This window comes from Marmota flaviventris, chromosome 20 (assembly GCF_047511675.1).
Source record: "Marmota flaviventris isolate mMarFla1 chromosome 20, mMarFla1.hap1, whole genome shotgun sequence".
NCBI lineage: Eukaryota > Metazoa > Chordata > Mammalia > Rodentia > Sciuridae > Marmota > Marmota flaviventris.
Window position 1 is genome coordinate 17,080,498 of NC_092517.1, and position 26,772 is coordinate 17,107,269.

The following is a 26,772-nucleotide window of genomic DNA, read 5'->3' on the forward strand; positions in this document are numbered from 1 at the left end:
TGGGCTCATGTCCAGGTGGGGCTTCTGATGGGCTTCCAAAGGGCTGTGGCCACCTCTGGTGGCTGCCTGTGTCTGCGGGTGACCTCAGGCACAGTCGAGCTACAGGATGGTCATCTGAAGGGGAGCGAGGGCCGGGTGGAAGCCCACCCTTGTCCTTGTTGCACAAGGGGCCGATGAGCCAAGGAAACGACTGCTTGGGCCTTTGGGGGCTGGGCACTGCTGACACACCATGGATCCTGTGGCTGGGAGGAGTGTGTCACTGCAGAAGAAGGCCCGGGACTGGCGCCTGGCTGGCTTCCTGCTGGACCCAGGCCTCGTGGCCTCCTTGGGGCTTTGACAGTGGTCAGGGAGTGAGTGCCCTCTCTTGACCGGGCCCTCTGCCAGTGCCGGGGTTTTCAGTATCATGGGGAGAGCCAGGGCTACCTGGCTGCCACTAGCACAGAGGTGACTCCCAGTTAATGTCAGCTCACATCCCAGACGCAGAGGGTGTTTAGGGGAGAGAAAGGGCGGCCATTGTCTCCAGATGGATCTGGGCCTGCCTTCCTCTTGCCCACATCCGTTACTGTGTGATCTTGAGCAAGTCGGTGACTCTCTCAGAGCCTCGGTTTCTCCTTGTCTCTGAAATGAAACTGGAAATTCAGAATTGCTACAGGAACAAACAGCATGCCACGGTGCCCACCTCCTCCAGGGGGGGTTAACAGGCCCCCGTGAGGTAGGAGGCCAGGGAAGGAGGTTCCCGGGCCTTTCCAGGAGGCCAGCCCAGCTCCAGTGTCTCTGGCCTGCTGGTTCTTTCTCTTTTCCAAATAAAACCAACTGTATTTCCCCCTCATTATAAAAGCAATCCCTGCTCATTGCAGAGACGTAGGCATAACACATTCTCCGCAGAGTCAGGTACAGAGGTGCACACCTGTAATCTCAGTGACTCAGGAGGCTGAGGCCGGAGGATCGGAAGTTGAAGGCCAGCCTCAGCAACTTGGCAAGACCCTGTCTCAAAAGAAATAAAAAGGGCTGGGGGTGTAGCTCAGTGGGAGCGTGGGTTCCAATATCACCCCAGACCCCCCCCCAAAAAAAAAAAGACGCCAAGCAGCAGGGTCTGAGTCTCTGCTGGTCCCTAGGGCTCCAGGTGGAGGAGCAGTCTAATGGGGCGAGGCACCTCCCAGGGTGACAGTTTTTAGAGAGTGTGAGTTGGAAAATGCAGAGACAATATATCATTTTCTAATTTTAAAAAGAACTCCCTGTTCTTTTCTTATTACAGAAAACAATAGGTAGTCACGGAGGGGAAAAAATTCAGGCAAACAAAAAGCAGAGAGGATGAACACCCACCCAGAAGCATTCACAGCTGGTCCTCTGGAATGTTTCCCCTCAGTCCTCTTCACGTAGAGAGATGCGAATCTGTTCTTTAAAAGAGGTGGAATCCTAGAGTGATCACCACGTGGGGAGAATAATATTTTTTTCCCCAAAGTAGTGCTTTTTTGAAAATTCCAACACTAGCACCATGCTGGGCGGTGTACGCCTGTCCTCCCAGCAGCTTGGGAGGCTGAGGCAGGAGGATCACGAGTTCGAGGCCAGCCTCAGCAACTTAGCGAGGCCCTGTCTCTAGGGCACGGGGCTCCATGGTTGAGCGCCCCCGGGGTCAGCAGGACCTAGAGGAGCCGTCACACTTTTCTTTCTGATCCCTCCTACCTGCCCCTCCACCCCCTGGTCCTTTCAGTATGATTCGGTCTTCGGGACGGCTCTGATTGGAGCCACCGAGTGGAGCCAAGGCCCAGGGTGACTGTCACAGGCTCCCTCCCGCCTGCCCTGCAGGAACCCAACGCCAACAGCGTGGCCTGGAACACACAGTGCGAGGACATGCTGTGCTTCTCGGGTGGAGGCTACCTCAACATCAAGGCCAGCACCTTCCCCGTGCACCAGCAGAGGCTGCAGGGCTTCGTGGTCGGCTACAACGGCTCCAAGATCTTCTGTCTCCACCTCTTCGCCATGACGGCCGTGGAGGTGCCGCAGGTAAGCCTGGCCCTGGCCTGGCCCCTGGGGGGCGGGGGAGAAAGAAGGGGACCCCGAAGTCGGAATAGCCAGACCAGAAAGGCAGAGCTGGAGTGTGTGGGGTACAGTGGGGGAGGGCAGGGGGGACAGGAGAGCGCATCCCTGCGGCCCACGTGGGGGCCGCCTCGTCACATCTGCCCCCAGTGAATGGTGCTCACTGTAAGCTGTCATGAGACAAGGACAGACCCTAGTACCCCAGCATCGGTCCTCGAGAGAGGGTCATTTCTTACCATTTTGGAATGTGTACATCCAGACCTTTCTATATGCGTACACAATACACACACCCCGTACAGCTACGAGTAGAGGATTTCCTGTGAACACAAGGTAAGGATTGTTTGTGACTCTTATCCTCAGAAGCATTGCTACCTAAAGATGAACCTTAGACTTCTTGTGTCTACTGAATGTGGCCTGTGAGCCAGAGATCGGAACTTCTAGGTGGGCTCCTATAATCCCAGTGGCTCGGGAGGCTGAGGCAGGAGCATCTCGAGTTCAAAGCCAGCCTCAGCAACTTAGCGACGCCCTCAGCAACTCAGTGACACCCTGTCTCTAAATAAAATAGAAAAACAAAAAAGGGGCTGGGGAGAGGGCTCAGTGATAAAAACACCCCTGGGTTCAATCCCCAATACCAAAAAAAAAAAAAAAAAAAAGGGTGGGGGGATTGAAATTCCTCCCTGTGTCAATCTTCTCATTCAATCTGACATATGGACATTGCACACGCCGTGGGGATGCCTTCCAGTGAGTTACTGGCTATAAACTGGTTTTCTGCATTTTCACTCAGTTGTCTATACTGGAAACCTGGTCCCATGTCAATAATTATACTTCCTCAGCATTTTCGAGTATTAAGATGATTGTAGACTCACTTATACTTGTAAGAAATTATAGAGAGTCCTTACATTGTGTCCAGTCCCCCAGGCTCACAGTGTGCAAACCGTCATAGGGTTGTGTGACCCACCACCACAGGCTGCCCCCCAGCACTGCCAGGATCCCAGGGTCCCTGTGCTGTGCTGTCCTTCCATGACCACATCTGCTGGTCCCTGCCCATTTCCAACTTCAATTTTCTTTATTTTTTCTTTTGTTGGGTCCTGAGGATTGAACCCAGGGGTGCTCAACCACTGAGCCACATCCTCACCCTTGTTTATATTTTACTTAGAGACAGGATCTTGCTGAGTTGCTAAATGCCTTGCTAAGTTGCTGAGGCTGGCTTGCAACTCACGATCCTCCTGCCTCAGCCTCCCAGGCCTCTGGGATTACAGACATCCGCCTCCGCACCTGGCTTGGTTTGGTTTTTTAAATTGTTTTTCTTTCAGGATCTTTTTGACAGTCGTAGGGTCCCAGGGATGCTCCTTCACTGAGCTGCCACCTCAGTCCTTTTATTTATTTTTTTGGAGACAAAGTCTTGCTAAATGGCCAAGTTGACCTCAGTCCAACTTGTGATCCTCCTGACTCAGCCTCCCAAGTTGCTGGGATCACAGGGGCGGGCCACCGCGCCCGGCTCCCAGCCTTGTGGTTGATCCTGTCACATGGGTGCTCACAGCTCACCTGACCGGCTCCTCCATTGGACATGGACACTGTCACTTCTTTTCTCTTATAAGCAGTGGGCGCCTCTCTAGCTGGGTCTCCATCTCTCCCAACTCAGCTCCTGGGTCTGAGTTCCTAGAGGTGAGGCTGCTGGAGACCAAGGACTGTGCCTTTGGAGCTGTTTGGACGTATGCTCAGATGGCCTTCCGCTGGGTTCGGTGGGTCTCCCCACCTCTCAGGCTGGTCCCCCTTCTCCCTCTGAGCCAGTGAGGCCCTTGTGACTTGCTCCTGCAGCCTGACTGGGCCAGCGTCTGTTATTAGCGGCCGCCGGGCACTTACTCAAGAAGTGGTGGTGAACTCCATCTGAGGAAGTGGACAGAGAGAAGGGAGGGGGCCCGTGGGAGCGATGGCGGGGGAGGGGCAATAACTGTCCCCTGGCCCGGGTGATGTCCCCATCTGCTCTCCATCAGCTGTCCCAAATCCCTGTACCCCACCCGCCAGGAGCCCGCTCTTCTTCAGTGTGCCCGACAGGCTGTGCTTGGTGACAGGTCTTGGTCCCAGATTGCCACTCTGACCTCCAAGACAACTGCAGTCTGCTGCTCCTGGACCTTGGCCGGCCAGGAGGAGCCAAGGGGGCCACCCGGGGCTTCCTCTGCTGGGACCTTAAGAGTCCTGGGCCAGCGTCCTGCTGAGGCAGCAGGTCACAGTGGGCTGGGGAGAGGCTCCGAGACAAAGGCTGTCTATCTGTGGCCTCTGCCTCCGCCCCCCTGCGGTCTAGGCCTCCAGATGGGGGAAAAAGCCCCAGAACCGCTCTTGGGATTCTTGGTTTCCTCTGGAAGTTTACATCATCTTGTGCAAGAGCTGGTTGGTCAGAGCTGCCAAGTAGGGTAGCGAGCCTGTGCAGGCTCCTGGGGCGGGGTGACCTCATGCTGGAAAACAACAGCGAGGTGAAGTGTCCCTCCCAGGGTGCCCGTTCAGTTAGGGGGTTTTTAAAACTCCCACTCAGATGGTGCCAGTGCATGTTCACTGTCCGTCTGTCGGGGTGATCCTGTCCCTGTGCCTGTTCTAGCGTCACCAGGCAGTCAGCAAGGCAAGAAGGCCTGCTCTCTTACCAGGCACAGTGGCACACGCCTGTCATCCCAGCAGCTCAGGAGGCTGAGGCAGGAGGATCGCAAGTTGGAGGCCAGCCTCAGCCACTTAGCAAAGCCCTAAGCAACTCAGCGAGGCCCTGTCTAAACAAAATATAGAAAAGGGCTGGGGAGGGGGCTGAGTGGTAAAGTGCTCTGGGTTCAAACCCTGGTACCAACAAAAAAAAAAAAAAAAAAACAACCCTCCTGTCGTCTAGAGGAAGAAACACCCAGACTCTGCGCCCTGGCCCCGCCACCTCAGCTGACTGTCTTGTCACTCCTTGGGGTCTCATTTTCTTTCCTGTGCCATGGGGTTAATTTTCATTGTCAGTTTTTGGAATGGATTCTTGCCCTGTGGCTCAGGCTGGCCTTGAGCTCTGTGGACTGGAGCGAGCCCCGGCCTTAGCCTTGCGAGTGGTGGGGACCATGGGCTGCATCGCCGTGCCCGGCCTGGATTGGGGTTAATTATGCCCATCTTCAGGCTTTGCCTGGCTCCATTCCCATGATCATTTCTCCTTATTACAGACTGTCACGAACCAGCCCCAACCACAAAGCAGAACTCAGATGGAACCGAGGTGCTCAGTAAGAGGGTTAGGGAGGCAGCTCATGGTGCATGGGAGTCGGCTGAGCTCCCAGGAGGGGGTGAAACCTGAGCCCACAGAGGGCTGCAGGGGCCTGCAGGAGGGGGACGGCTCTCCAGGAGTCCAGAAAGTTCCAGAAGGCTGAGGAGCTGGGCTGGGAAAGACAGGAAGGTGTTGCTGCTCCCTCCTTGCCCAGCCCTTGGTCACTCTCAGAACCTCTCTCCTTTGCCCCTGGAAGCCTCAGCTGGGCCAGGCATCCAAACCCAAGGTGGCAGATTTACCCCAAAGGTGGCCAGCGAGGATGTGGCCCCCGCCTGTGCCCAGCTGGCTCCCTCCAGGGAGGAGAGGTGGGTGGCCTGGCACCGTGGGAAGGGTCAGCCGTGTCCTGCTGTCTGTCGGGAGGGCAGACTGGCTTGAAAGGAAAAAGCTTTCCTTCAACACTGAAGCTAAGAAATCAAGACTGGAAATTTCAAAGATAAAGGCCCCCAAATGGAGAAAACAGTGGTGGAGCTCCACATTTGGGAACCATTAGCACAGAGGTCCTGGCTGATTGATCTCCCCTGCCCGGGAACCCAGAAGGGCAGATGCAGTTCCCCGAGGCACCGGGGCTGGCCTGGGACAGGGACAGGGGCCTTCATTGAGGACGTCAGGCCTGGCTGGGGCTGGTTCTGGTGTGCGCATGCGTGTCTGCGTGCATGCTCAAAGCAAGGGGGTCCCAGGGCCCGACACAGGTCACCTCCTGCTCCAGCATCGGGTCGGGTGTCCTTGGCCATGCCTGGGCCTCCTGGGCTGTCTCAGGAAGTGGCCACACTGGCCCACCCTGCACTGTTAGGACAGAGTCAGAAGCACTTTGTAACCCTAAAACCAAAAGCCTCTGTGACCCCTAACCAGGTAGTGCAGGGCTCTGTCAAGGAGACCAGCGTGTCACTAGAGCCTGACCCGAGTCTGGACCTAGGGCAGATCTCCCTTGGGGTGGGAGGTGGAGGGGTCAGGTAAGATTCCAGAAGAGGGGACATTTGGATAGGGCCTTGACAGCCCAGTAGGCCTTTCCAGGCTGGGTGACATCTTATGGGAAGGCCGGCCTGGGCTGGATGGGCAGGAAGCTTGTGCCCAGAGCACGCAGCTCTGCTGAGGTCGGGGTGCAGAGTGGAAAGCAGAGCGTGCAAGGTGGCTGGGGTGGGGGGGCACCCCGATTGATCCCCGGGGGGCTGCTCTGTAGGAGTTCGTAACTAGGCTGCGCACATCTGGAAGCAGGCTGCATAGGAATCTGCCCTTTCCGTTGCTCTGAAACTCGTCTTCTCCTTTTGGTGACACCCCGCAGTCGGCTCCCATGTACCAGTACCTGGACAGGAAGCTGTTCAAGGAAGCCTACCAGATCGCGTGCCTGGGCGTCACGGACGCCGACTGGCGGGAGCTGGCTATGGAAGCCCTGGAAGGCTTAGAGTTTGAAACTGCAAAGAAGGTAAGCCTCTATGGGCCCGAGCTGGCATGGGGTCCCGGGAGGGTCCCCTAAGGAGGCAGAGGGGGATCCAGGTGACACCGAGGGGCAAAAGCATGACTTGGGTTGCGTCTCAGCTCAGCCATTTCCTCGCAGTGAGCCTGAGCAGGAAACGACCTTTCCGAGATTGCCTTTCTGGAAGGTTCTGGTGGTGCTAGGCCCCACCCTTGCAAAGTGGTAGAGATCCAAATGGACAGGCCTTAAAGCCACATGCAGAAGAGGCAGGTTCTGGCTGTCACTCTTCCTGGCTGTCACTCCTGTAAAGCATCTAAGAGCCTGGCACATAATAGACACTCAATAAATGGTTCCTTTTGGATTAGCATCAGCATTAGGCCGTTGCTGACACAATGCTGTTTCTCTGGGTTCTCGGCCAAGTCCAGTGGATGTGGATGGTCACACTTGGATTCCGACAGCAGGACGGCCACTTCCCACATGCCTACACGGCATGATTCACGGACTTGATTCATCGCGCCATTTCCTGGTTTAGTCAGTTAAAGCTGCAGAAGTGGCTCAGGCCGTTCAGCCCCTTTGTGGACTTTGAGCACAAGTGTGTTTCCTACTTGGATTTGCATCGACAACAAGAGGTGGCAGAGGGCTGGCTCCCAACCCCTCCGTCCTCCTGCTCCCTCCCCTCCTTGTCTCCCACAGTCGAGGGACATCTGTGTGCTATGTGCACAGGCAAGGCCCTGGGCTCCCTCCCGGGGCCACCAAAAAAAAAAAAGGAAGTGATTGTGACACGGTAGTTCTCTGTATGTATTTTTAGATCTGGTAAGTGTCAGGAATGTGGTGACACAGAGGGACTTTAGGAATCCCGAGGAGTGAAGCCATCTCCCTGGAGGGCTCCTTCTGTTCCACCATCAATGCCAGGAAGGGTGGAGCGAGTGCAGGCTTCCTGAGAGGGGCTGGTTTGTTGCAGCTGGGGTGACATCCAGACCTGCCCCCAGACTGTCACCTCGTCACACCTAGAACTGAACACCGCCTCACGTAGTACCCCCGACCTCCCAGCATGGGCCAGGCCCTCGCGATGTCGCCCGTGTTGGGATGACTGGCAGGCTCTGGAGGGTGGCCCTCTGTTTACTTAATGTCCCACCCTGTGTCCCCGGAGCACACCCTGGGAACAGAAGCCTTGTCTAAAGCTCATGGTTGTCCTTAGAACAGTGTGTGTCTAGGTGTTCTTGTTGACAGAATTGTGCCGACAGTCATGTAGGCACAGGCAGAGTGATGTCTAGAAACGCTGCGAGACTTTGCCCCTGGACTTGGACTTGGGGGTCCATCCAGAGCCCTGACCCTCTGCGCTGTGTGGGGCTCAGGCTTGTGCAGGCGGGTTCCTGCCGTAGCCCAGCACGGCCACTAGATGGCAGGGGAGAGCCGCCCTCTGCCCGGCCTGCGGCTGTGGCTGGCCCTGGCTGCGCACTCCCTCCGCTGAGGGTACTCAGGCCTTGTGACTCTGACCACCGCGACCAGCCACCCTGACTCTGCAGCGTGCGTCATGGCTGCGGGAACTCGCACACAGATGAGTCTCACAGGGGACTGCACGCAGCAGAACCGGAAAGAACCTTGGAGAAGCAGTCCTGGGATCCCTTTGCTGGTGCAATGGCTGCCGTACCTTTCTGCAGATTCTTCTGCAAGAAAAGCCACTTGCTGGGCGTGGCAGCGTGTGCTCGTGTCCCAGCAGCTGGGGAGGCTGAGCTGCGAGGATCACTGGGGGCCCAGAGCTCCAAACCAGCCTGGGACTCAAGAGTGAGGCCCTGTCTCCAAACCAGACAGACAGAGAGCAAGGCCACCAGCCAGGGTCCCGTCCTGCCGCCTGCCACCGCCCGTGCTCAGGGACCGGCTTCTCTGCAGGGTGTGCACACTTGTCTAGCCCTCCGCTCAGGGACATGTAGTGACCCGTTGGCTCTGCCTGCCTCCCCTTTTTCAATGTGGGCCCCTGAACTGGGGAGGTGGACAGAGGCCTCGTCGTAGTCACCTGGGTCCCCAGTCGGTCAGGGTGTCAGCCCTACTGGATGAAGACATGAAGTCACATTGTGGTCATCTGCGTGGCACCCAGAGGCTGGTGACTTGCTCACTGCCCTAAGTCTTCTGAGGACGAGGACGTCGTGCAGCTGAGCTGGGGCCTCATGTGGCCAGGGCCATTCTGTTCAGTCGCTGCCTGCCCTGGGCACACGCCAGCCCACTTCCCACAGGACAGCGCGAAGAAGCCAGCTGATGGCAGAGCATGTTGATGGCAAAGCCGCAGGAAGACCAGCCTGACACTGGGTGGCCTTCCTCAGAGCCCCTGGAAGAATCTAGAAGCAGCAAAAGAAGTGCAGCTGGCACCAGTCCTCCTGGGCCCAGACACCTCGGGCAGCCAGGGGTTAAAGTCTAGCTTTATTGTGGGTCCAAGCAAGGGCTGTGCTTTCGGGGTTTACGTAAGACGCGCGAGTGATTCACCCCCGTCCCCTCCTCCCAAAACCATCCTCCTTCCTTCTTCTCTGCTTGTCCCTCCCCTCCCTCCCTCTGCGCCCTGCTGTGGGCTCTGGGTGCTGTGTGGATGGCACCCCTGGGTCAGCAGAGCCGTCTCCTGCTTCCCATCCAAGCCACCGAGATGTGCCTGCGGTCTCTGGTGGCCGCGCCTCACCCCCTGTCCCCTGCTCCGAGTCCACCTGCTCCTTCCTCCCTGCGGATGGAGGGGCCCCTGGAACCCTCCGCAGACCTGATCCCCAAATGACGGGTGCACCCAGCTCTTCTTTGCTGTCCTTTGTAAGGACTAATCCTGGGGGTCAGGCCAAGCCCCGCTGGGTACCCTACCCCATGAGGAACCCATGCTCACTGTCCCTGTCCCTTGCCACAGCTCCGCTGTCCCCTAGCCAGCCACCCACTTTGGAAACCAAGCCAGTGGCTGACTGTGCCCTGTTTCTTCCCCAGGCCTTCGCCAGGGTGCAGGACCTGCGATACCTGGAGCTCATCAGCAGCATTGAGGTAAAGGAGGAGCCAAGCCCACCATGGCCTTGGGGCCCCGCCTTGCTCTAGGGACAGAGTGGCCACCAGGGACCAAGCACCTGGAGCAGGGGGGACGCTGTCTCTTGGTAGTGGGACGAGGAGGACAGGTTCCTAAGCTCTCTGAGCTTTGGTTTCCTTCTGTGACACGGGATCCGCCTGACTCCCCCAGGATGGCTGAGAAGATGAGTGGTTCCTCCACTCCTGGTTGGCACCTCTGTGGTGGTGGATGGCTGGTCACCACCCTCTGGTGACTTACCAGTGCAGGAGGTGGTTCCCAAAGGAGCAGCATCTGTGCCCCACCCCAGAAACGGCCAAGGAAAGGCTGCCCTAGACCTGAGCACCCCAGGGCTCCGCGCCCACCTGCTGCTGAGAGCTGGCCTCCTCTTCCCTCGGCCTCCTCTCTCGGCCTCCTCCCTCGGCCTCCTCTTCCCTCGGCCTCCTTCCTTGGCCTCCTCCCTCGGCCTCCTCTTCCGTCAGCCTCCTCCTCCTCCTCCTCGCACTCGGCGCGCCTGGCGCGGCCCGGAAGCCGGCTCTCAGAGCACCATTTGCCGGGTGGCGGTAGACACTCTTCTTAATCTCTGTGTATCACAGTGCTGTCTGACTGTCTGTGAAAAGGCATACATATTTCTTCTCCTGAACAGATTTATTGTGAGGCTAAGAGAATGTGAGATACATTTGAATTCCCAGATGGAAGCAGGAGGGAACCAGCAAATGTCTTGTCCCTCTAATTCAGTTCAGCATAATCAACTCCTGTCGCCGGCGAGCCCAGTGGGCAGAGAGCTGAGGGGCTCTCAATCCCGGGAGCTGGTGACAGCTGCCATTAGTTGAGCTCGCCCGTCCCCGTGCCTGATCCAGGGAGTCCTCACGACTCAGCAGGGCAGGCGCTGCCACCCCATGCAAGGGACAGGGACAGTGCAGAGAGGCTGTCACCTCCCTCGGGATCCACAGCCAACAGCGTGGCTGGATTCCAAACCCATTTTGCCTTTTTTTCCAGAATTGTCCGTCTCTACCCCGGGTCCCCACCCCATCCCAGCACGGCCCAGGGCCTGGTCATGTCCCTGTGGGACAAAGAGTTGCCAGAAGCTGTCCCCGTGCTGCGCGGTGTCCCTGCTCTCAGGGCTGGCCCTTGGGAACCAACTGGCCTGGGTCTCACTGTGCAGTCACAGAACATAACTTTTGTACACAAAGTGGCTGGCCCCTGTGGGAACCAGCTCTGGTGTCCTGTGCCCCTTCAAGATGGCTGCTGCTGCTGGCACCTGGTGAGCCAGGCAGCTAGTGAGCTAGTGACACTGTCTGAGGCCTGCACTGCGGCTTCTGGGGCTTCTGGAACCCAGCGTCCTCTGGAGGCTCCTTGTGGAGAGATGACGTGTCACTGAGCAGGTGGCACAGGGTGCGGGGAGCCCGCTGGCTGGGGGCTGGGGCTGTGGCTTAGGACAGCCGAGGCCTGAGCCAGGCTGGCCCAGCGAGACCTGCTTTCTTTCCAGTCTCAGGCGCAGTCTCCTTCATTCCCAGCTACTAGGAGCTAGTTTATTTGGTGACAAGCCTGAGTGGCCTGAAGGTTTCCCCCAAAATGATCCTGTCACTGGGGAGCGGCTGCTTCCCGCTGTTCAGACCTCACCAGCTCGCCCAGGAGTCTGTCCCCTCTCCTCGTCCTCCAGGGGGACGCGCTTGCTGGAGATCAAGCAGAGGGAAGGTGCTGGGTGGGGACAGTTCCCCCATCTGTCATCCTCCCGGGTCGCCACTCTAGCCAGGCCCAGGGACTTGGGAGATCTTGGCAGCTTAGGTGCCATCCATGAGGGAGCAGTGCGCCCGGTCCCAACCGTCCAGTGTTGCCTTGGAAGAATGTTCTGGAAGGCAGCCCCGAGGGATTTCCCACTGAACAGCAAAGGTCCCCCTCCCTGACCCCACGGTCTGGAGGGTCGCCTTAGTCGCAGGCCTTCCCAGCAGACGCAGGGGGGCGGCACAGCAGCCCGAGCGCCAGGCCTGGGGTCCAGTGGGAGGCCGGGGCTCACCTTGCTCACCCGTGGGTGAGGCCGCCTCCTGTCCAGGGCTGCGGAGGCCACTCCCTGCGCCTCTGATTTTGCAGGAGAGGAAGAAGCGCGGAGAGACCAACCAGGACGTGTTCCTGGCCGACGTGTTTTCCTACCAGGGCAAGTTCCACGAGGCGGCCAAGCTGTACAGGCGCTGCGGGCACGAGAACCTGGCACTGGACATGTACACCGACCTCTGCATGTTCGACTACGCCAAGGTAAGGCCCCGCCACCCGGGGCCCAGGGCCCACCTGTGGTGTCCCAGTGTGTGCCCAGGAGGTGACGCAAACACAAAAGAGCCACTGTCTCCAAAGGGGCCACCTTCAACCACAGGTTGAGATGGGCCTAGAGCCAACCTTGAAGGCTGACCTCAGAGGGACCCAATGTGACAGTGAGACCGTGAGCCAGCGCTGGGTGGGTGCCAGTGTCGTGCCTACTGGTGGGGCAGGCCTCTATGTCCTCCCCAGAGGGCAGCAGAAGTGCACCCAGCTCAGCCCTGAGAACTGTGCACAGTGAGGGGCCAGGTGCGAGCACACAGTAGGTCCACTTGGGGCCTCTCCCTGCCAGCCCACCGCTGCCCGGGGTCCCTGTGCCCACAGTCTCCCACCCAGGAGCGGAACCCATTCACAGGCTCCCTCTGTGCGTCTCTGTGACGGTGAGTACTCTGGGGCTGTTTTTGGTCACAATTCTAAGTAGGTCACCCCCGCCCCCCACAGCCCAATAGTCTGAATCTGAGGAAATGTGGACGTGGCCGGTGCGCGGGGGACACAGTGCTTATTAACATGGCATGTTTTTGTTTACTCGAAAATTGCTTCCCAAGATTCAATCTGGTTTTTGGAAAATTTTTAAATTACATTCCCACGTCCAAATAAATTGTATGCTTTCCGGATAAGTGACATGTTTATATGGTGATAAAGGGAATTATAATGCTCTCAACTCTTATGTAGTATGTCCTTATCAAAGTCACCAAGAGGAGAACACGGCCCGGTCTCATTCATCACCCGCGCAGCCTCTTTCTGTCCACTCCAGGACAAAGCCTTGGCCGTGGCCCTGGATGACGTCTAAATTAGCCTCAGGGACCCAAAGAGCCTTTCAAAACCCAGTTTGCTGAGCCTCGAAGGAGCCATTAAGACTCAGCTTCAATTAAGGCCCAGCCCTGGGAGCTAGACCCCGGGCCTTGCAGGAGGCCGCCTGAGCTGGGAAGCCACTGGCCAGATGGTCTCAGGGAGACACCCCAAATTTATGGCTCCCCCTTAGCCTCTGACCTTCTTCCCTCAGCCACCCTGAGATCACAGCACACCCTCTGATGTCCCCTGGAAGGGCGTTTCCATTCTTTTGCGAAGCTGGTCACCACCCCTGCCCCACCCCCTGGTCACCCCCTTCAACCTCTGTGCCAGGAGAGTAGACGTGGGAACAGTCACCAAGAGCAGAGTGTGTCTGAGTGGCCCAGCCAGGGCTGCTTCCCTGCCCGCCTGGGTGCCCAGAGGGAACAGGCAGGCCCAGGTGGCCCTGTGAGAGGGGGACGTGCCCTTCCCCCACTCCCTGAGACATGGGCTTGTCCTAGGCCGAGACCTAATATGTCATTTTAGAGGCTACATAATTACTCTGAAAGCAAATGGAAAAAAAGAAAAAAAAAAGCTAATTGTTGGAGTGGGTTCCCAGCATACCTGACTGCCTCCCTGACACGGGGTGCTGGTCACGGGGGAGGGAGGGAGGGAGGGAGGAGGAGGGGGAGGGAAGGTGGGAGAGAGGGTGGGAGGGAGGGAGCCCTCTCTGCAGGGTGTGTGATTCTAACACAAACTGCTCCCCATCCCCCTTTTTGAAAAGCCCCACCTTTAAAAATGACAGCAGGGACCCTTTCCTGAAGGGAAGTGGCTTCCTGAGGCCATTTCTGTCACATTCTCATGAGCTCACTCAGGGAAGTCGGGCTCAGCCCTGCAGCGGCCCCCCGACGGGATACAGGCTGACCTCTGGGCCTTCAGGACCACAGGCTCCTCTTCGGGACCCCTTCCCCATACTTGGGGCCTCCGGCTGTCCACTTTGGATCAGTCCCTCATGCCTGCAGACCTGATCTCCACACAGGGCCGGCTGCCATTCAGCTGGGAACAATTCACCAAAGGCTGTTTGGCTTCTTATCTGTCCCAGGCAGAGCTCTGGGGGCAAAGCCAGGGGAGATAAACATCAGAAAACAGGCGACTAGCACTTCCAGTGTGATGGTGGCCGGGGGAGGAACCAGGGGCCTGGCCAGGAGCTGTGCATGTGTTTGGTTGACCCTGGGGGGGCCTGTGCTCAGCCCCAGCCTGAGGCGAGTGGTTTCACACCTATCCTATCAGTAAGCCTGCTGGGCTGCATAGTTGACATTGTGCGACCAGCTGGTCCCGTCGCCCTGTGGGAATGGCCACATGTCAAGCAGAGAGAACCTGCGCAAGGTCAAGGTCTCCGTGAGCTGCAATTTGAGGGACAGTAAACGTCCATGAGTGTGAAGGGAGGGGACATGGAGGGTCTGCGTCCTTGTCACCAGTGGGTAGGCAGGAGGGCCTCTCCCAGACACTCAGCCCCCAGGCCAGGGCTCCCTCTGCATCCTGGTGGCCGTGTGGCCAAGCAGAGCCCCGGCTGGCGGCCTGACGTCACGTGCACAGGAAGCCCTCATCCGGAGTGTTTGTTTGTCCTGCTTCCTCAGGATTTCCTCGGATCTGGGGACCCCAAGGAGACCAAGATGCTGATCACCAAGCAGGCCGACTGGGCCAAGAACATCAACGAGCCCAAGGCGGCCGTGGAGATGTACATCTCGGCCGGGGAGCACATCAAAGCCATCGAGATCAGTGGGGACCGCGGCTGGATCGACACGTAGGTGGCCCTGCACACCCGTCGTGCTGTGTCACCTGTGCGGTTTGACTGACGGTGTTTCTGGAAATGTCGACACCAAACGTGGAAGTGACTCGGTTCTTTGGGAGACCCAGATGGGACAAGGCAGTCGCCGCCTTCGATGGGGAAAGGGTGACAGGGACAGAGGCCAGCAGACGCCCAGTGTCAGAGCACCTGTTCCCTGGGCACTCGCTACCACCCAGGGCTATAGTCACCACAAGCACCTGCTTCTGTCCCCGGCTCTTGAGTTGGCGCTTCTGCGGCCTTCTAGCAAAGGAGGGACCCATGGGGTCCCCAAGGGCCTGGCCGCTGGAGAGTCGTGGGGCCGAGCCCCGGGCTGTGATGTCGGTGGTCTCTCTGTGTCTGAGGGATATGTGACTGTTCCCACCCAGACACGCCGTGGGACACCAATGCACAGCAGGCCTCCAGGGTCCTCCAGTCAGGGACACTGGGCTGGCAGAGGACACTGGCCTAGGCACTTGAAGTGATGCAGCCTCAGCTCTGAGGGCCGCTGGGTGTTCCGGAAGCCGCACTGTGGTCCCCAGGTAGCAGTGGCCAGCCAGGACCTGGGGAGGGGAGAGGGCTGGCCACGTGGTCCCCCGAGCCCACCAGGAGGTTGGTGTGGGGGCCCCTCACAAAGGGACCCTGGTGGGCAGCCACCACCCGTCCTGTTGTCTGAGAAGAAAGCGTCTCCAAGGCAGAGGCACAGGCTGGGCCCCCAAATCATCCTGTCCACAAAAGGGGGTGCAGACCAAGCCAGGCAGCTCTCAGGACCCGCCTCTCCCCTCAGTTTTCCCTTATGTCACTTTCCTTGGCAAGTGCTGCGGATCCATGTGACCCTGGGACACTTACTGAGTTCCAGAAGGAGCCACTGCCATGCTGTGTGGCCCTTTCCCTGGAGTGGCTGTAACAGGTGCCTCTCCTCCAGGGATGTGGCTACTGGGCGGGGAGCTGCCTGTGCCACTTCTCTAAACACTGTGTCCCTTCTCTGCGGAGCAGCGTTATTTTTGGACGCCATTATTATTCTGAGCGCAGACTGACACCTTCCTGAGCGTGGCTCTGAGGCTAGGATCCCAGGCCTTCCTTCCCATGGAGACGGGCCACAGGGGGCCCTGCCCTCAGAGAACTGGGTCAGCTCCAAATCCCGGCCTGGCCAGAACCAAGAGGCCCGTTCACCAGCCCAGGTCCCCAAGGGCAGGGGGCGACCTGGTCACAATGGCAGATGCAGTGAGCAGCGCTTCCCGCGGCCCCTCCAGTGGCCAGCACCTTGGCCCTGCTGGCCTCCTCCTCTAGAGGCCAGGCCCTGGGGATCTCTCATGCCAGCCTCCACGTGGCCGAGAGGCTTCCAGAAACCCTGGGGGAGAGACTGCTCCCTGGTGACCCTGCCCTCAGGTCTCCCCATCTGTGAGTGGGAGTGGCAGCACCTCCCCGGTGCTTTGGACGGTCCCTAGCAGGGTTTGTGGGGCGCTCACTCGCTCAGTCACCACCCGGGCACGTCAGATGTGTCCCCACACAGCCCACAGGGTGCCCCTTCCCCGCTGTCCCCAGGCTGATCGACATCGCCCGCAAGCTGGACAAGGCGGAGCGCGAGGCCCTGCTGCTGTGCGCGCACTACTTCAAGAAGCTGGACAACCCGGGCTACGCCGCCGAGACCTACCTCAAGATCGGCGACCTCAAGTCCCTGGTGCAGCTGCACGTGGACACCCAGCGCTGGGAAGAGGTGAGGGGACAGCGCGCCCGGGCATAGGGGCCCGAGCCTCAGGCAGAGGTGCTCCCTTGATGGGGGAGCCTGGCCTGGCCTTCGGGAGCGCTGTCCTTGAGTCCCTGAGCCAGAGAAGCTTCAGGGGCCTTTCTGTGTAGATTTCGTGCATTCTGAGGCTCTTTTTTAGGAGAGCCCTCGACCCCTGAGCCCCTCCCCAGCCCTATTTTGCGTTTTATTTAGAGACAGGGTCTCACTGAGGTGCTCAGGGCCTCACTTTTGCTGAGGCTGGCTTGGAATTCGCGATCCTCCTGCCTCAGCCTCCTCCGCTGCTGGGATGACAGGCGGGCACCATTGCGTCCAGCTTGGAAGCTCTTTCTTGATGGCAGCTCGGGGCGGGGAAAGCTGGCAGGACGGCCCTGTGCCTGCTGCTGACCACCCTGCAGCCTGACGTGGAGGTGCACCTGTGTGATATTTCAAACCTGCCGGGTGGCATCTTGGCAGGAAACGCCATCCCTATGTTCCAGGCACAGGGTGCCACAGCCGCCTCAGGGCAGTGCTTCTCCTTCCCACCCGCCACCCCCAGCCTCTGCCCCTGGCATGGAGGACGGGCAGGCGAAGGGCACACTGGCCAGACCCACAACAGTGGCCACCTGAGGCTCACTGCCCGCCCTGAGGCCTAGTTCTGTCCTTCCAGCTCACAGGCTGGCTGTGTCCTGGGGACACTGCACCCCTGCAGGAGAGGTGGCCCCAGCCGAGGTGGCAGCCTGCTTCCCAGGGTGTCAGCAGGGCCCTTTCTGGGTGAGCAGTCTACCTCTTGCCTGCCCTCTGGGTGACTCCACTTGGGGAGGGGACAGAGGACACTGATGAGAAAAGGTGGCACCAAGGACAGAGGCAGCGATGGCTTCTCAAGGGGAACTCGCTAGCAGCACAAGCTGGAGACCTCGGGGCCACGTGGCCCTCGCTGGTGTCCTGCCCTTCCTCCCTGTGCCCGTTTCCGGCTCCCCTGGCCTGCCCGGAGGTCTGGGCCCAGGCGTCAGCACAGCCCCAGTCCCCTCTGAGCCCCCAAGCAGTGACGAGGAGAATGTCAGTCCTGCTTCCCTAGGTGTTGCCTGCAATTAAAAGAAATCTGTTTGCAGGCGACAGGAGCCCACGCAAACCCTCAAAATAAAATGTTTCCGATTCCGAGCGGCTTCTGGGGTCCAGAAACAGCCTGTGTTGTCACTGGGAGCGGGCGCGTGCATATTGCTGTTAATTGCCTTTTGTTTCCAAAGAGCCGAGATGTTTTTGTGTGGCTGGGGGTGGCTGGGAGGGAGGCCCTCTCCCCCTCTGAGCTGGCAAAATATGACATCCCTGATGTCAGGCTGCCAAAGTATGACATCCCTGATCCAGCCAAGTGCCACGTCTCCCGGGGTTGCGGGGACTGCTTCATTAAGACTGTGTGTGCCCCGCCCCCCAGGCTTTTGCTCTGGGCGAGAAGCACCCCGAGTTCAAGGACGACATCTACGTGCCCTACGCGCAGTGGCTGGCAGAGAACGATCGCTTCGAAGAAGCCCAGAAAGGTAGGCCACGGGGGCTGGCCTGGTGCCCCAGGGCCGGGAGGAGGCGCTGCCAAGACACGGTCCAGCGAAGCCAGCAGTCCTGTGCTGCGGGTCCCAAGGCAGGTGGCGTCACCTGGGATGGCTGTTTGGGGTGAAATGCTTTTTTTGCATGCGAGGCAAACAGAGCCACAACCCAGGCGCGGAGAGACACTTTGGGGCGGGAGTCAGGACAGGGACGTGGAGTGTGGGCCTGTCACCAACCTGCTGCAGGAGCTTGGGCAGGTCCAGCCGCCCTCCACGCCTCTGTGTGACTGAGCAGAGCACCGGGCACTGCAGCGTGTCTTCCCCGTCACCCCCACAAAGCCCTGCGACACAGGTAGCATGGCTGGGAACCTGACCTGCCCAGCCTTGAGTCCTGCCCACAGCCCTGCAGAGACGCAGAGGCTGAACGTGCCCTGCACTGTCACTAGGCTAGCAAGTGGCAGGCAGAGGCACAGCTGGACCAGGATCTGTCCCGCCAGGGAACCTGGCTGTTCTGCTGTCTGGGCAGGACGGCGCTTGACTGCGACCGGGTGTGTGGCAGTCCGTAGCGATGCACCCGCACCTCTATATGGTGACAGTCGCCCCTGACACAGTGCAGAGTCCGTGGCTCCCTGTGGGGAGAAGAGCCCACGCTGAAGGACAGCCTGTTCCCCAGCACCTCAGCATCTCCAGAGCACCCAGTTGCTGACGGAGCTGCATGTTTGGGCAAAACACATCAACCTACCCATCTGTCTGTGTCGCCCTTCCAAGAATCCATCGCCATAGTAACTTGGTACGCAGACAGGAGCCTGCAGATGAGACGGAACAAAGGCCAGACCTTTCCTTCTCTAAAGGCGGAGGATGGGGTCCTCTGAGTGTCCACCTGTGGTCAAGTGTCCCAGCCATAAGCGCCTGACCAGCAGCGCTCAATATCCCGAGCCGTTGGCCATGTAGTAGGTGCCCAGGAAATTCCAGGTACACAGATGTAGGCATGATTAAGGAAGATTTTGCTTCTCATCCCAAATGTCTGGCTTTGAGGATGGAGACAGATCTTTCAAGGTTGACATCAAAAAGCACTGTTGGCCAGGTGCCACCTGTCATCCCAGCGGCTCAGGAGGCTGAGACAGGAGGATCACGAGTTCAAAGCCAGCCACAGCAACAGCGAGGTGCTGAGCAACTCAGTGAGACCCTGTCTCTAAATAAAAGACAGAATAGGGCTGGGGATGGGGCTCAGTGGCCGAGTGCCCCCAAGTTCAATACCCACTACCAAAAAAAAAAGCGCTCTGTCGAAGATGGACCGGGCCCGTGTTCTGACCTTGGACGTGACCCTTATACTTCTACCTGGCAAAGCGCATTTTTGTTGCCTGATAAAACGGAGGCTGACCGTCCCTTCTCAATCTGCTGTGGTGACCCAGTGACCTAAGGCGCAGTGAAACGCACTTTATAAATCACTGAGCTCCGTCGAGGGTCGGGGCCCGTGGGTGTCACCTCAGAGCCACAGAGCCCCTCTGTGGAGTGGAGCATCTCGTCACGAGGGACAAGCCAGTCTCCCGTTCCGACTGTGCCCTGGGACTTGGCTCCCCGGGTTCCTCTCCCTGCCATGCGTCTCTGAAGTAGGTTGTCACCACTTGCCAGCCAAAACGGAGCGCGTCGCACTGTGCTTTTTCAGGATGTCGCCTCGGTTATTTATAGCCTCCGGCCGGAGAGGCGGCATCCCGGCATCCAGGCCCACAGATGCTCCCTCCGGCGCGCGTGGGGCGCCCCACTTTCTGAGCAGTTCCACCGGCCCCCTCGCCCCCTCCCCTGGTGACAGTGCTCTGTGTCCCCTGCAGCGTTCCACAAGGCCGGGAGGCAGCGGGAAGCGGTCCAGGTGCTGGAGCAGCTGACGCACAACGCCGTGGTGGAGAGCAGGTTCAACGACGCCGCCTATTACTACTGGATGCTGTCCATGCAGTGCCTCGACATAGCCCAGGGTGGGTCCCTCCGTCCTGGCACCCAGATACCATCAGACAAGCGGGGACATTTTAATTAAAGCCCTGGGCTTGTTTACGGGGCGCATTGTCCCCAAGCCTGCCTCGCAGTGGCACAATCTCCTGTAAGATCTCCTCCTCGTGTGGCCAGAAGCCGGCTGGTCCCAGGGCCACGCAGGGGTGACGCCTGGCAGGTCCCGCCCTCCCTCCCCAACTCAGCACAGCTGTCTGCTGCTGCCCAGGAGCCTGCAGCTGGCCCCGGCTTCAAAAAATTTAATTAAATGAAAAGATGAAGCAGAGATCACGTTACCGTAAGGCACCGCAGGCCCCTCGCCCCGCCAGAGGACCGTGTCCATGATGCCGTCCTTCCCAGGACTTCCCATGATGCACTGGGAGAGTCCAGAAAGGGGGGACAGGGCGGTAGAGGTGCATCTCCTCTAGACCAAGGCCACACGCAGGAGGGGCAGCACTGGGAACGGAGGCCACGGAGGGACCTGCAGCAAGTCACTGTTCCTCCCTGAGCTCTGTGCCCACGTACCCCAGAGGGACCCCGGCCCACTCCCTCCAGGAGGCTGCTAGAGTGAGGACCATCAAGCCCAGGTGGCAGGTGGCATTTCTCTTTACCTCAGATGCTTCCAGCTGAGAGGCCACCGTCTAGGTGTGGCCCCCAAGCACAGTGCTGTCCCTCTCCCTGGGGTAGGCCCAGTGTTTCAAAAGAGCTGGTGCTGACAGCGCCACCGACCGTCCCTGCTGTGGCCAGTTAGCGGCTCCAGACAGCCACTGACGCATCTGCCCCGTCCCCCTCTGCGCCCGCTCCTGCCCGCAGCAGATCCTGTCCAGAAGGACGCCATGTTGGCCAAGTTCCACCACTACCAGCACCTGGCCGAGCTGTACCACGGCTACCACGCCATCCACCGCTACACGGTAAGGCGCCCCGAGCCTCCTAGGAGCAGCAGGCTCTGGGTGGACCCCGACCCACTGGGGCACAGGACCTGCTCCTGATGTCCCTGGGGAGGAGGGCTGGGTGTTCCTCATGCTTGATGTGCAGCCATGATGGGGGGTGTCTGATGATGGCGCAGAGCTGGACGGGCCTTCCTGCGGATCAGCTCAGCCTCTGATGACCCAGGCAGAGTGGGTGAGCCAGGCAGGGGCCACCTCTCCAAAATGCAGGAGGGCAGAACCCCCAGGGCCCATGTACCCACCTCTCTGCGCCCGACTTGCTGTGTGTCCTCAAGTGCTTTGCTCTCCCTCTCTGGCCCTCAGTCTCCTTCTCTGTAAGACCAGGGTTGGCTTCGTCTGCAGAGACCAACCGAGTGCTCTGTAGTCTTTCCCTGATGATTTCAAGGAAGCCATTTTAAAGCAGTCTCGTGGCAGTGGGGGACAGGCTGCTGCCCAAGGGCCACCCGAGGCCCTGCCTCCCCTGGGCACTCCTGCTCATCTGCACAGACCTCTTCACCAGCCTCTGCCTCCTGGGAAAGTCACGGGGAGGATGACAGCCCCCACAGCTAGCTCTGCGACAGTCCCGCATTCCTCTCCCCCAGCAGGGACCTCGTTCCCTTATCGTCTTTGCTTTTCCCAAGATGAGACCCTCTCAGGGGTCCTCGTGCAACCTGAGCCAGGCTGGAGGCCAGGGTCTGTCACCAGGGCCACAGATGGGACCACGGGAAAGCCGGGCATTGCATCCTCGAGGTGCGTGGCTTCTCTCCAGAGGAGAGCTGCTAATCTTGCCCCCCACGTTCTCTCTGGGACTCTCCACGCTTCCTCACCCAGCGCCTCCCTGGCTCCCAGCGCAGAGGGAGTGGCTGAGGGTTTCTGGGGTTCTGGGAGCCCACAGAGATGGCAGGAAGGGAAGGGAAGGGGCTGGGCTCCGCTCCAGAGGCGGAGAAAGCGAGCCCTGGGGTTGAGACCAATTAGGGGCGAAGCCCTGGGGGCCCTGTGGTGAGCAGGGCCCAGCACCCTCCTCGGGAGGTGACGGCTTATTACCATTTAAGTGCTCGGGAGGCAGGGAGCTGGCCAGCCCGAATCCCCAATGGCCACAGCTTGATTAGCAATTGCAGCCTCAGTCTCTACACAATGTGCCAGAATCTTCCAGAACAGGGTATTCTTAACCTTTTACAGGCCCTCTTGGTAGAGAATTCCCCGCGGCCTGCTGGGCCTTTCTGGCAGCGTCTGGGTGCAGGGGACCCATTCATTGCACTAATGGGTGTCGAGTGTCACCTATCAGGGCTGCGCAGGGGGCTCGGGATTGGCAGTGAGAGGCGCCTGGGTACATGCTTGGTGGCCCATGTCTCAGGAGGCTGTCAGAGGGCCAGGAGGTGGCGCAGAAAGGGTTAAACGCCTCTGCTACAAGGACCTGCCTGTGTCAGTGGCCCTGTCCCCAAGTGCATCAAAGACCTTCTCTTTTAGAGCTAATTGGAGACAAGTTGAGCTCAGAGAAATGGAATCAGGACCCCTCAGGCAGCGCAGCTGGGCAGAGAGGCCTGGCTCGGGACTCAGCCCTGCCTTTGAACCCCAGCTCTGATCGGGCAGGTCCCCTCCCTGGGCATCACCCCACGACATCCCCCACGTGAGAGACCGCCTGAGACTGTGGCGGGAGGCTCGCAGCACACAGTAGGAGGCTCACGCACTGAAGGGCCTCAGAATCCTGCGTCTGCCTCTGGCCTGACCCGCAGAGCCCTTGGGGGGTCAAGTTCACGGTCATCTGCTCTCCCCACAGGAGGAGCCGTTCAGCTTCCATCTTCCCGAAACCCTCTTCAACATCTCCAGGTTCCTGCTGCACAGCCTGACCAAGGACACCCCCCTGGGCATCTCTAAAGTGTATCCTCCCGTCCCCTCGCCGCCCGCCCGCCCTCTCTAATGGCCTTGGGAGGCCTTCCTGGCAGAGCCTCTCCGCCCGCCTCCTGCTGCTGTTTTGCTGGGGAGAGGCTCAGCCAGGGGGGCCGCTGCCAGGAGAGGATTAGTTTTCCGAGCTCTGGGCCCAGCCCGGCCCAAGTCCCTGGCCAACACACTGTCCCCAGTCCCCCTCCCCCCGAACCGCAGTGGGCGTGACAGACTGGAGGAGGCAGCAGGCCGTCAGCCCAGGCCCTCCACACTCCCTGGGGCCCGTGGGGTGGCCTTTGTCAGCAAGGCCTACAGGGCCCCAGGTACCAGGTGACAAGGCTGCCAGCTATTGTGGAGGTGACAGGCGGCAAGGTTCAGAGAGAGTGTGTCGTGCCCAAGAGAGACACAGCCGGGGCTGGGCTGCTGGGGAGGCACGCTCAGGTGGCCAGGGCAGGTGCAGAGCGGATGTCTCCAGGACGCACTGAGGAAAGGCAGGGACGCCAGGGGAAGTGGCTGTGGGAGGACCCTGGGGGCCCAGTGGAGCACCTCGCCGCGGGTTGGCTTCTCGTCCTGTGGCCAGTGAGGGCCTGCAGGGCCTGTGTGGCCAGGAAGGACCTGTCTTTAAGGTCCTGAGCATCATGAAAGCCACAGTTGTCCCCTGTCCCTTCCTCAGTGCACTCTTGCCTCAACCCGTCCCTGCCGCCTTTCTGTGAGGCAGCCCCTGGCAGAGGGCCTGGGGACAGCTGGCCTCTCTCATGACTCCAGGCCCATCATTCACCCCTGAGGGGAAAGTCCCCAAATCCAGGGGTGCCCCCCCACCGAGGCCCTGCTGAGTGGCGGGCGAGACAGCCACGCCTGCCGACCTCAGCCCCTGCTACCTGGCCTTTCCAGAAAGTTCTCAAGGTCAGCAGAGCTTGCCCCGAGCCTTGTCCTGTGCTGCGTCTTGGGACCTGGACATGGCTCCCGGCACAGTCCCTGCCTTAGAGGAGTCACCAGCCCCCAGCTGCTGGAGCTGAGGGGCCACCTGGCGACAGGAGTGTGGGGACATGGGACTTGGCTTCAGGAGCGAGCTGAGGCTCACAGGGGGCTGGGAGGGTAGGCAGGGCCTGGTCACAGCCAGAGGTCCCAGCACAAAGCCCCGTCACCTCAGGCTGGGCAGCTGGATGGCCCCAGAGAGCGGGAGGCTGTGGCTCAGAGGTCGCCCACTGGGCCGGGGAAGTACCCGCAGTTCTGGCTGTGTCCGGGGTGGCGCCAGCTCGGCCCCCGCCGTCCTTAACGTCGCCCCTGCCAGGAACACGCTCTTCACGCTGGCCAAGCAGAGCAAGGCCCTGGGCGCCTACAAGCTGGCGCGGCACGCCTACGACCGGCTGCAGGGCCTGCAGAGCCCCGCCCGCTTCCAGAAGTCCATCGAGCTGGGCAGCCTGACCATCCGCTCCAAGCCCTTCCACGACAGCGAGGTGAGGACGCCCCTTCCCCCGTGGGGCTGCTCCTTCCCTCCAGGCGCCTGTGGCTTTGGGCCTGGGTCCTGTGGGAAGATGGCCGCTGTGGTCTGGGCTCCCCACTCCACCCTGCTATCAGCTGGGGACCCGTGACACCTTCCCCACTGCTGGTGGTGGGGACAGACGTGCCAGCACAGGTGTCTGGTGGCGTAGGCAAGGATGGCTGCCCTTACTGTCCTTCCCACCAGGACAGCGCCTTGCTGAGCCCTGCCTGGGAGGTGGCCCCAGTGGCAGGCCCCAGTTACTCCTGTAGGGTGTCACCTGCGTCCCCAGCATGCGACTCCTGGCTCCAGGGCCCCCTCCTGCCCACACCTTTTGACATCGGGTCCTAGAGGGCCGAGGCCGGGGACAGGGCAGGTGTGGGGTGCCACCTCTGCTCGGGCCCAGGCCACCGAGTGCTGCGTTGGCAGGAGCTGGTCCCCCTGTGCTACCGCTGCTCCACCAACAACCCCCTGCTCAACAGCCTGGGCAACGTCTGCGTCAACTGCCGCCAGCCCTTCGTCTTCTCCGCCTCGTCCTACGGTGAGTCCTGCCACACAGATGGCCCCTCCTCTGCTGCCCAGCCACGTGACACGGGGCGAGCTCCCGAAGGCCTCTGAGGGTCATCACTGGTGACCTGGGCCCTGTGTGCCCCCACCCCGCCTGACAGAGCCACTGTTGGGTCCCCCACAGCCCAGCCAGCTCCCAGTGCAGGCCGCCGTGACAAAGTGCCCAGAGCAGGGCCGGGCCAGGCCTTCAGCATCGGGTCCCCTCTTCCCTGTGGACACCCCCAGAAGCCCCCTCCCTATGAGGAGCCCCTCAGCTACGGGAGGAGGCACTGCTCAGGCCCAGCTCTGGCCCCTGGAGAAGCCTGCTGGGTCACTCTGGCTGCCCGCGTGTGGCCTAGAGCGCTGGCCCCGGTCCCCCGGAGCCTGTCACCAACCCTCCCCGTGCCCCAGAGGTGCTGCACCTGGTGGAGTTCTACCTGGAGGAGGGCATCACCGACGAAGAGGCCGTCGCCCTCATCGACCTGGAGGCCCCCAGACACAAGCAAGAGAGCAAATGGCAAGAGGTGACCAGCCCCAGTATCCTGTGACAGTCGGGGCCAGGGCAGGAGGGCCAGCCGGTGGCAGCCTGCTGACCCCAGCCTCAGCGCCGCAGAAGGTCAGAGAGTCCCCCACAGCAGTGAGGACGGACAGCGGGCTGCCAGGGTCCACAGCCAGACGCGGGGAGGGGCACCTGGTCTTCCTGGGGGCCTCCCCCACCCCGGCTCCTCAAGGTGCTGCAGCCATGCCTTCCAGACGAGTGCGGGCCCCGTGGCCGGCAGCCCAGCGTCATGGTCAGGTATTTCCATTTCGCAGCCCAGGGGCCTGAGCCCAGGGGTGCTGGGCAGCACTCACCCCCAGCCCTTTTATGGTTTTACTCTTTATTTTCGGTACTGGGGGTAGAACTCAGGGGCACTCGGTCACAGAGCCCCGTCCCCAGCCCTGTTTTGCATTTTATTTAGAGACAGGGTCTCCCTGAGTTGTATAGGACCTCGCTTTTGCTGAGGCTGGCTTTGAACTCAAGATCCTCCTGCCTCAGCCTCCTGAGTCGCTGGAATGACAGGTGTGTGACACCACACCCGCCTTATTTTTATTTTGAGACACGGTCTCACTGTGTCGCCCAGGCGGACCTCAAACCTGCGACCCTCCTGCATGGGTGGTTACAGTGTGTGCCATGTGCCTGGCAGTCAGGTCACTCCTACATGCCAGTGACAGGAACCTCAACTCAGAGACAGCTGAGCAAACAGAGGGGATAAGAAGCCAAGAGCAGAGGGTGCCCCTCCACATGGCTGGAGGCTGCGCGGCTCCTGCCGCCTGTACTGTCCCTGGGTAAGCTTTGTCTCTAGGCAGCTCTGTCCCACGACATAGTGACAGAGGTGGCCACCTACGGTGCCAGCCCAGCACCGTCAGAAGAGTCGATTTTCCTCCTGACCACAGAACCCCAGGGCACAGTCCCTTGGAGCAACCTGGGGCCACAGCTGTCCTCGGGCAAGGGGGATGCTACCTGCCCAGCTGGGCCCTGTGTCCCTAGGCTGGACGCAGGAGGGGCCTCTCACAGGAACAGGCCCACACAGCGCCTGGCCTTGCCGTCACGGGCGGCCAAGTCACCAGGTCAGGGGGCTCTGAGAGTCTGCCTCTAGCAAACTCCCAGGCGACTCCGCCAAGCACGGCCATGCTGTGAGGAGCAGAGGCCAGAAGAGGACCCGAGAGTCAGCTGCCATCGGCCATCAGCCCCATGCTCCCTGCCCCGCTCCCAGCAGCCTCCAGGGGTCGTCCCCACGAGAGCCCCTCAGCCTCTGCCACCGTCCTCGTAGAGGGGAGGACCCAGACACCTTTAGGCTGGCCTGAGCCAGCCCAGGGGTCTGTGGAGCTCCCCACGCCCTGTGACCTGAGAGCCGTCACAGCACCTGCCAACCACCTCACCCTTCCCCCAACAGGTGGCCCTGTGCAGCCCCTGGGACCTGGGAGCAGGTGGGGAGGCAGCAGATGGCCTGGCAGGGCGGCTGTCCTCCCAGGCCTGTGCCCAGGGCCCGGCCACCCTCTCTGCAGTCAGG

General features: G+C 60.3%; 1 protein-coding gene across 5 annotated transcripts in view; it reads left to right on the plus strand.

Annotated features, from left to right (window-relative positions):
- The window catches only part of Ift122 (intraflagellar transport 122), a 54,225-nt gene that overhangs the window by 26,027 nt on the left and 1,426 nt on the right, over positions 1 to 26,772 (plus strand). For 2 of the 5 annotated variants that reach the window (XM_071605857.1, XM_027931836.2), the window contains 13 exons: positions 1,807 to 2,004; positions 6,591 to 6,731; positions 9,675 to 9,728; positions 11,836 to 11,997; positions 14,460 to 14,626; positions 16,193 to 16,364; positions 17,803 to 17,905; positions 19,738 to 19,878; positions 20,702 to 20,799; positions 22,592 to 22,692; positions 23,987 to 24,152; positions 24,605 to 24,716; positions 25,133 to 25,258. In XM_071605857.1, the coding sequence (XP_071461958.1) occupies positions 1,807 to 2,004; positions 6,591 to 6,731; positions 9,675 to 9,728; positions 11,836 to 11,997; positions 14,460 to 14,626; positions 16,193 to 16,364; positions 17,803 to 17,905; positions 19,738 to 19,878; positions 20,702 to 20,799; positions 22,592 to 22,692; positions 23,987 to 24,152; positions 24,605 to 24,716; positions 25,133 to 25,258 (1,741 nt within the window). The remainder of the gene's footprint in view (positions 1 to 1,806; positions 2,005 to 6,590; positions 6,732 to 9,674; positions 9,729 to 11,835; positions 11,998 to 14,459; positions 14,627 to 16,192; positions 16,365 to 17,802; positions 17,906 to 19,737; positions 19,879 to 20,701; positions 20,800 to 22,591; positions 22,693 to 23,986; positions 24,153 to 24,604; positions 24,717 to 25,132; positions 25,259 to 26,772) is intronic. The other 3 variants (XM_071605858.1, XM_027931837.2, XM_071605859.1) reach the window with 2 other exon arrangements.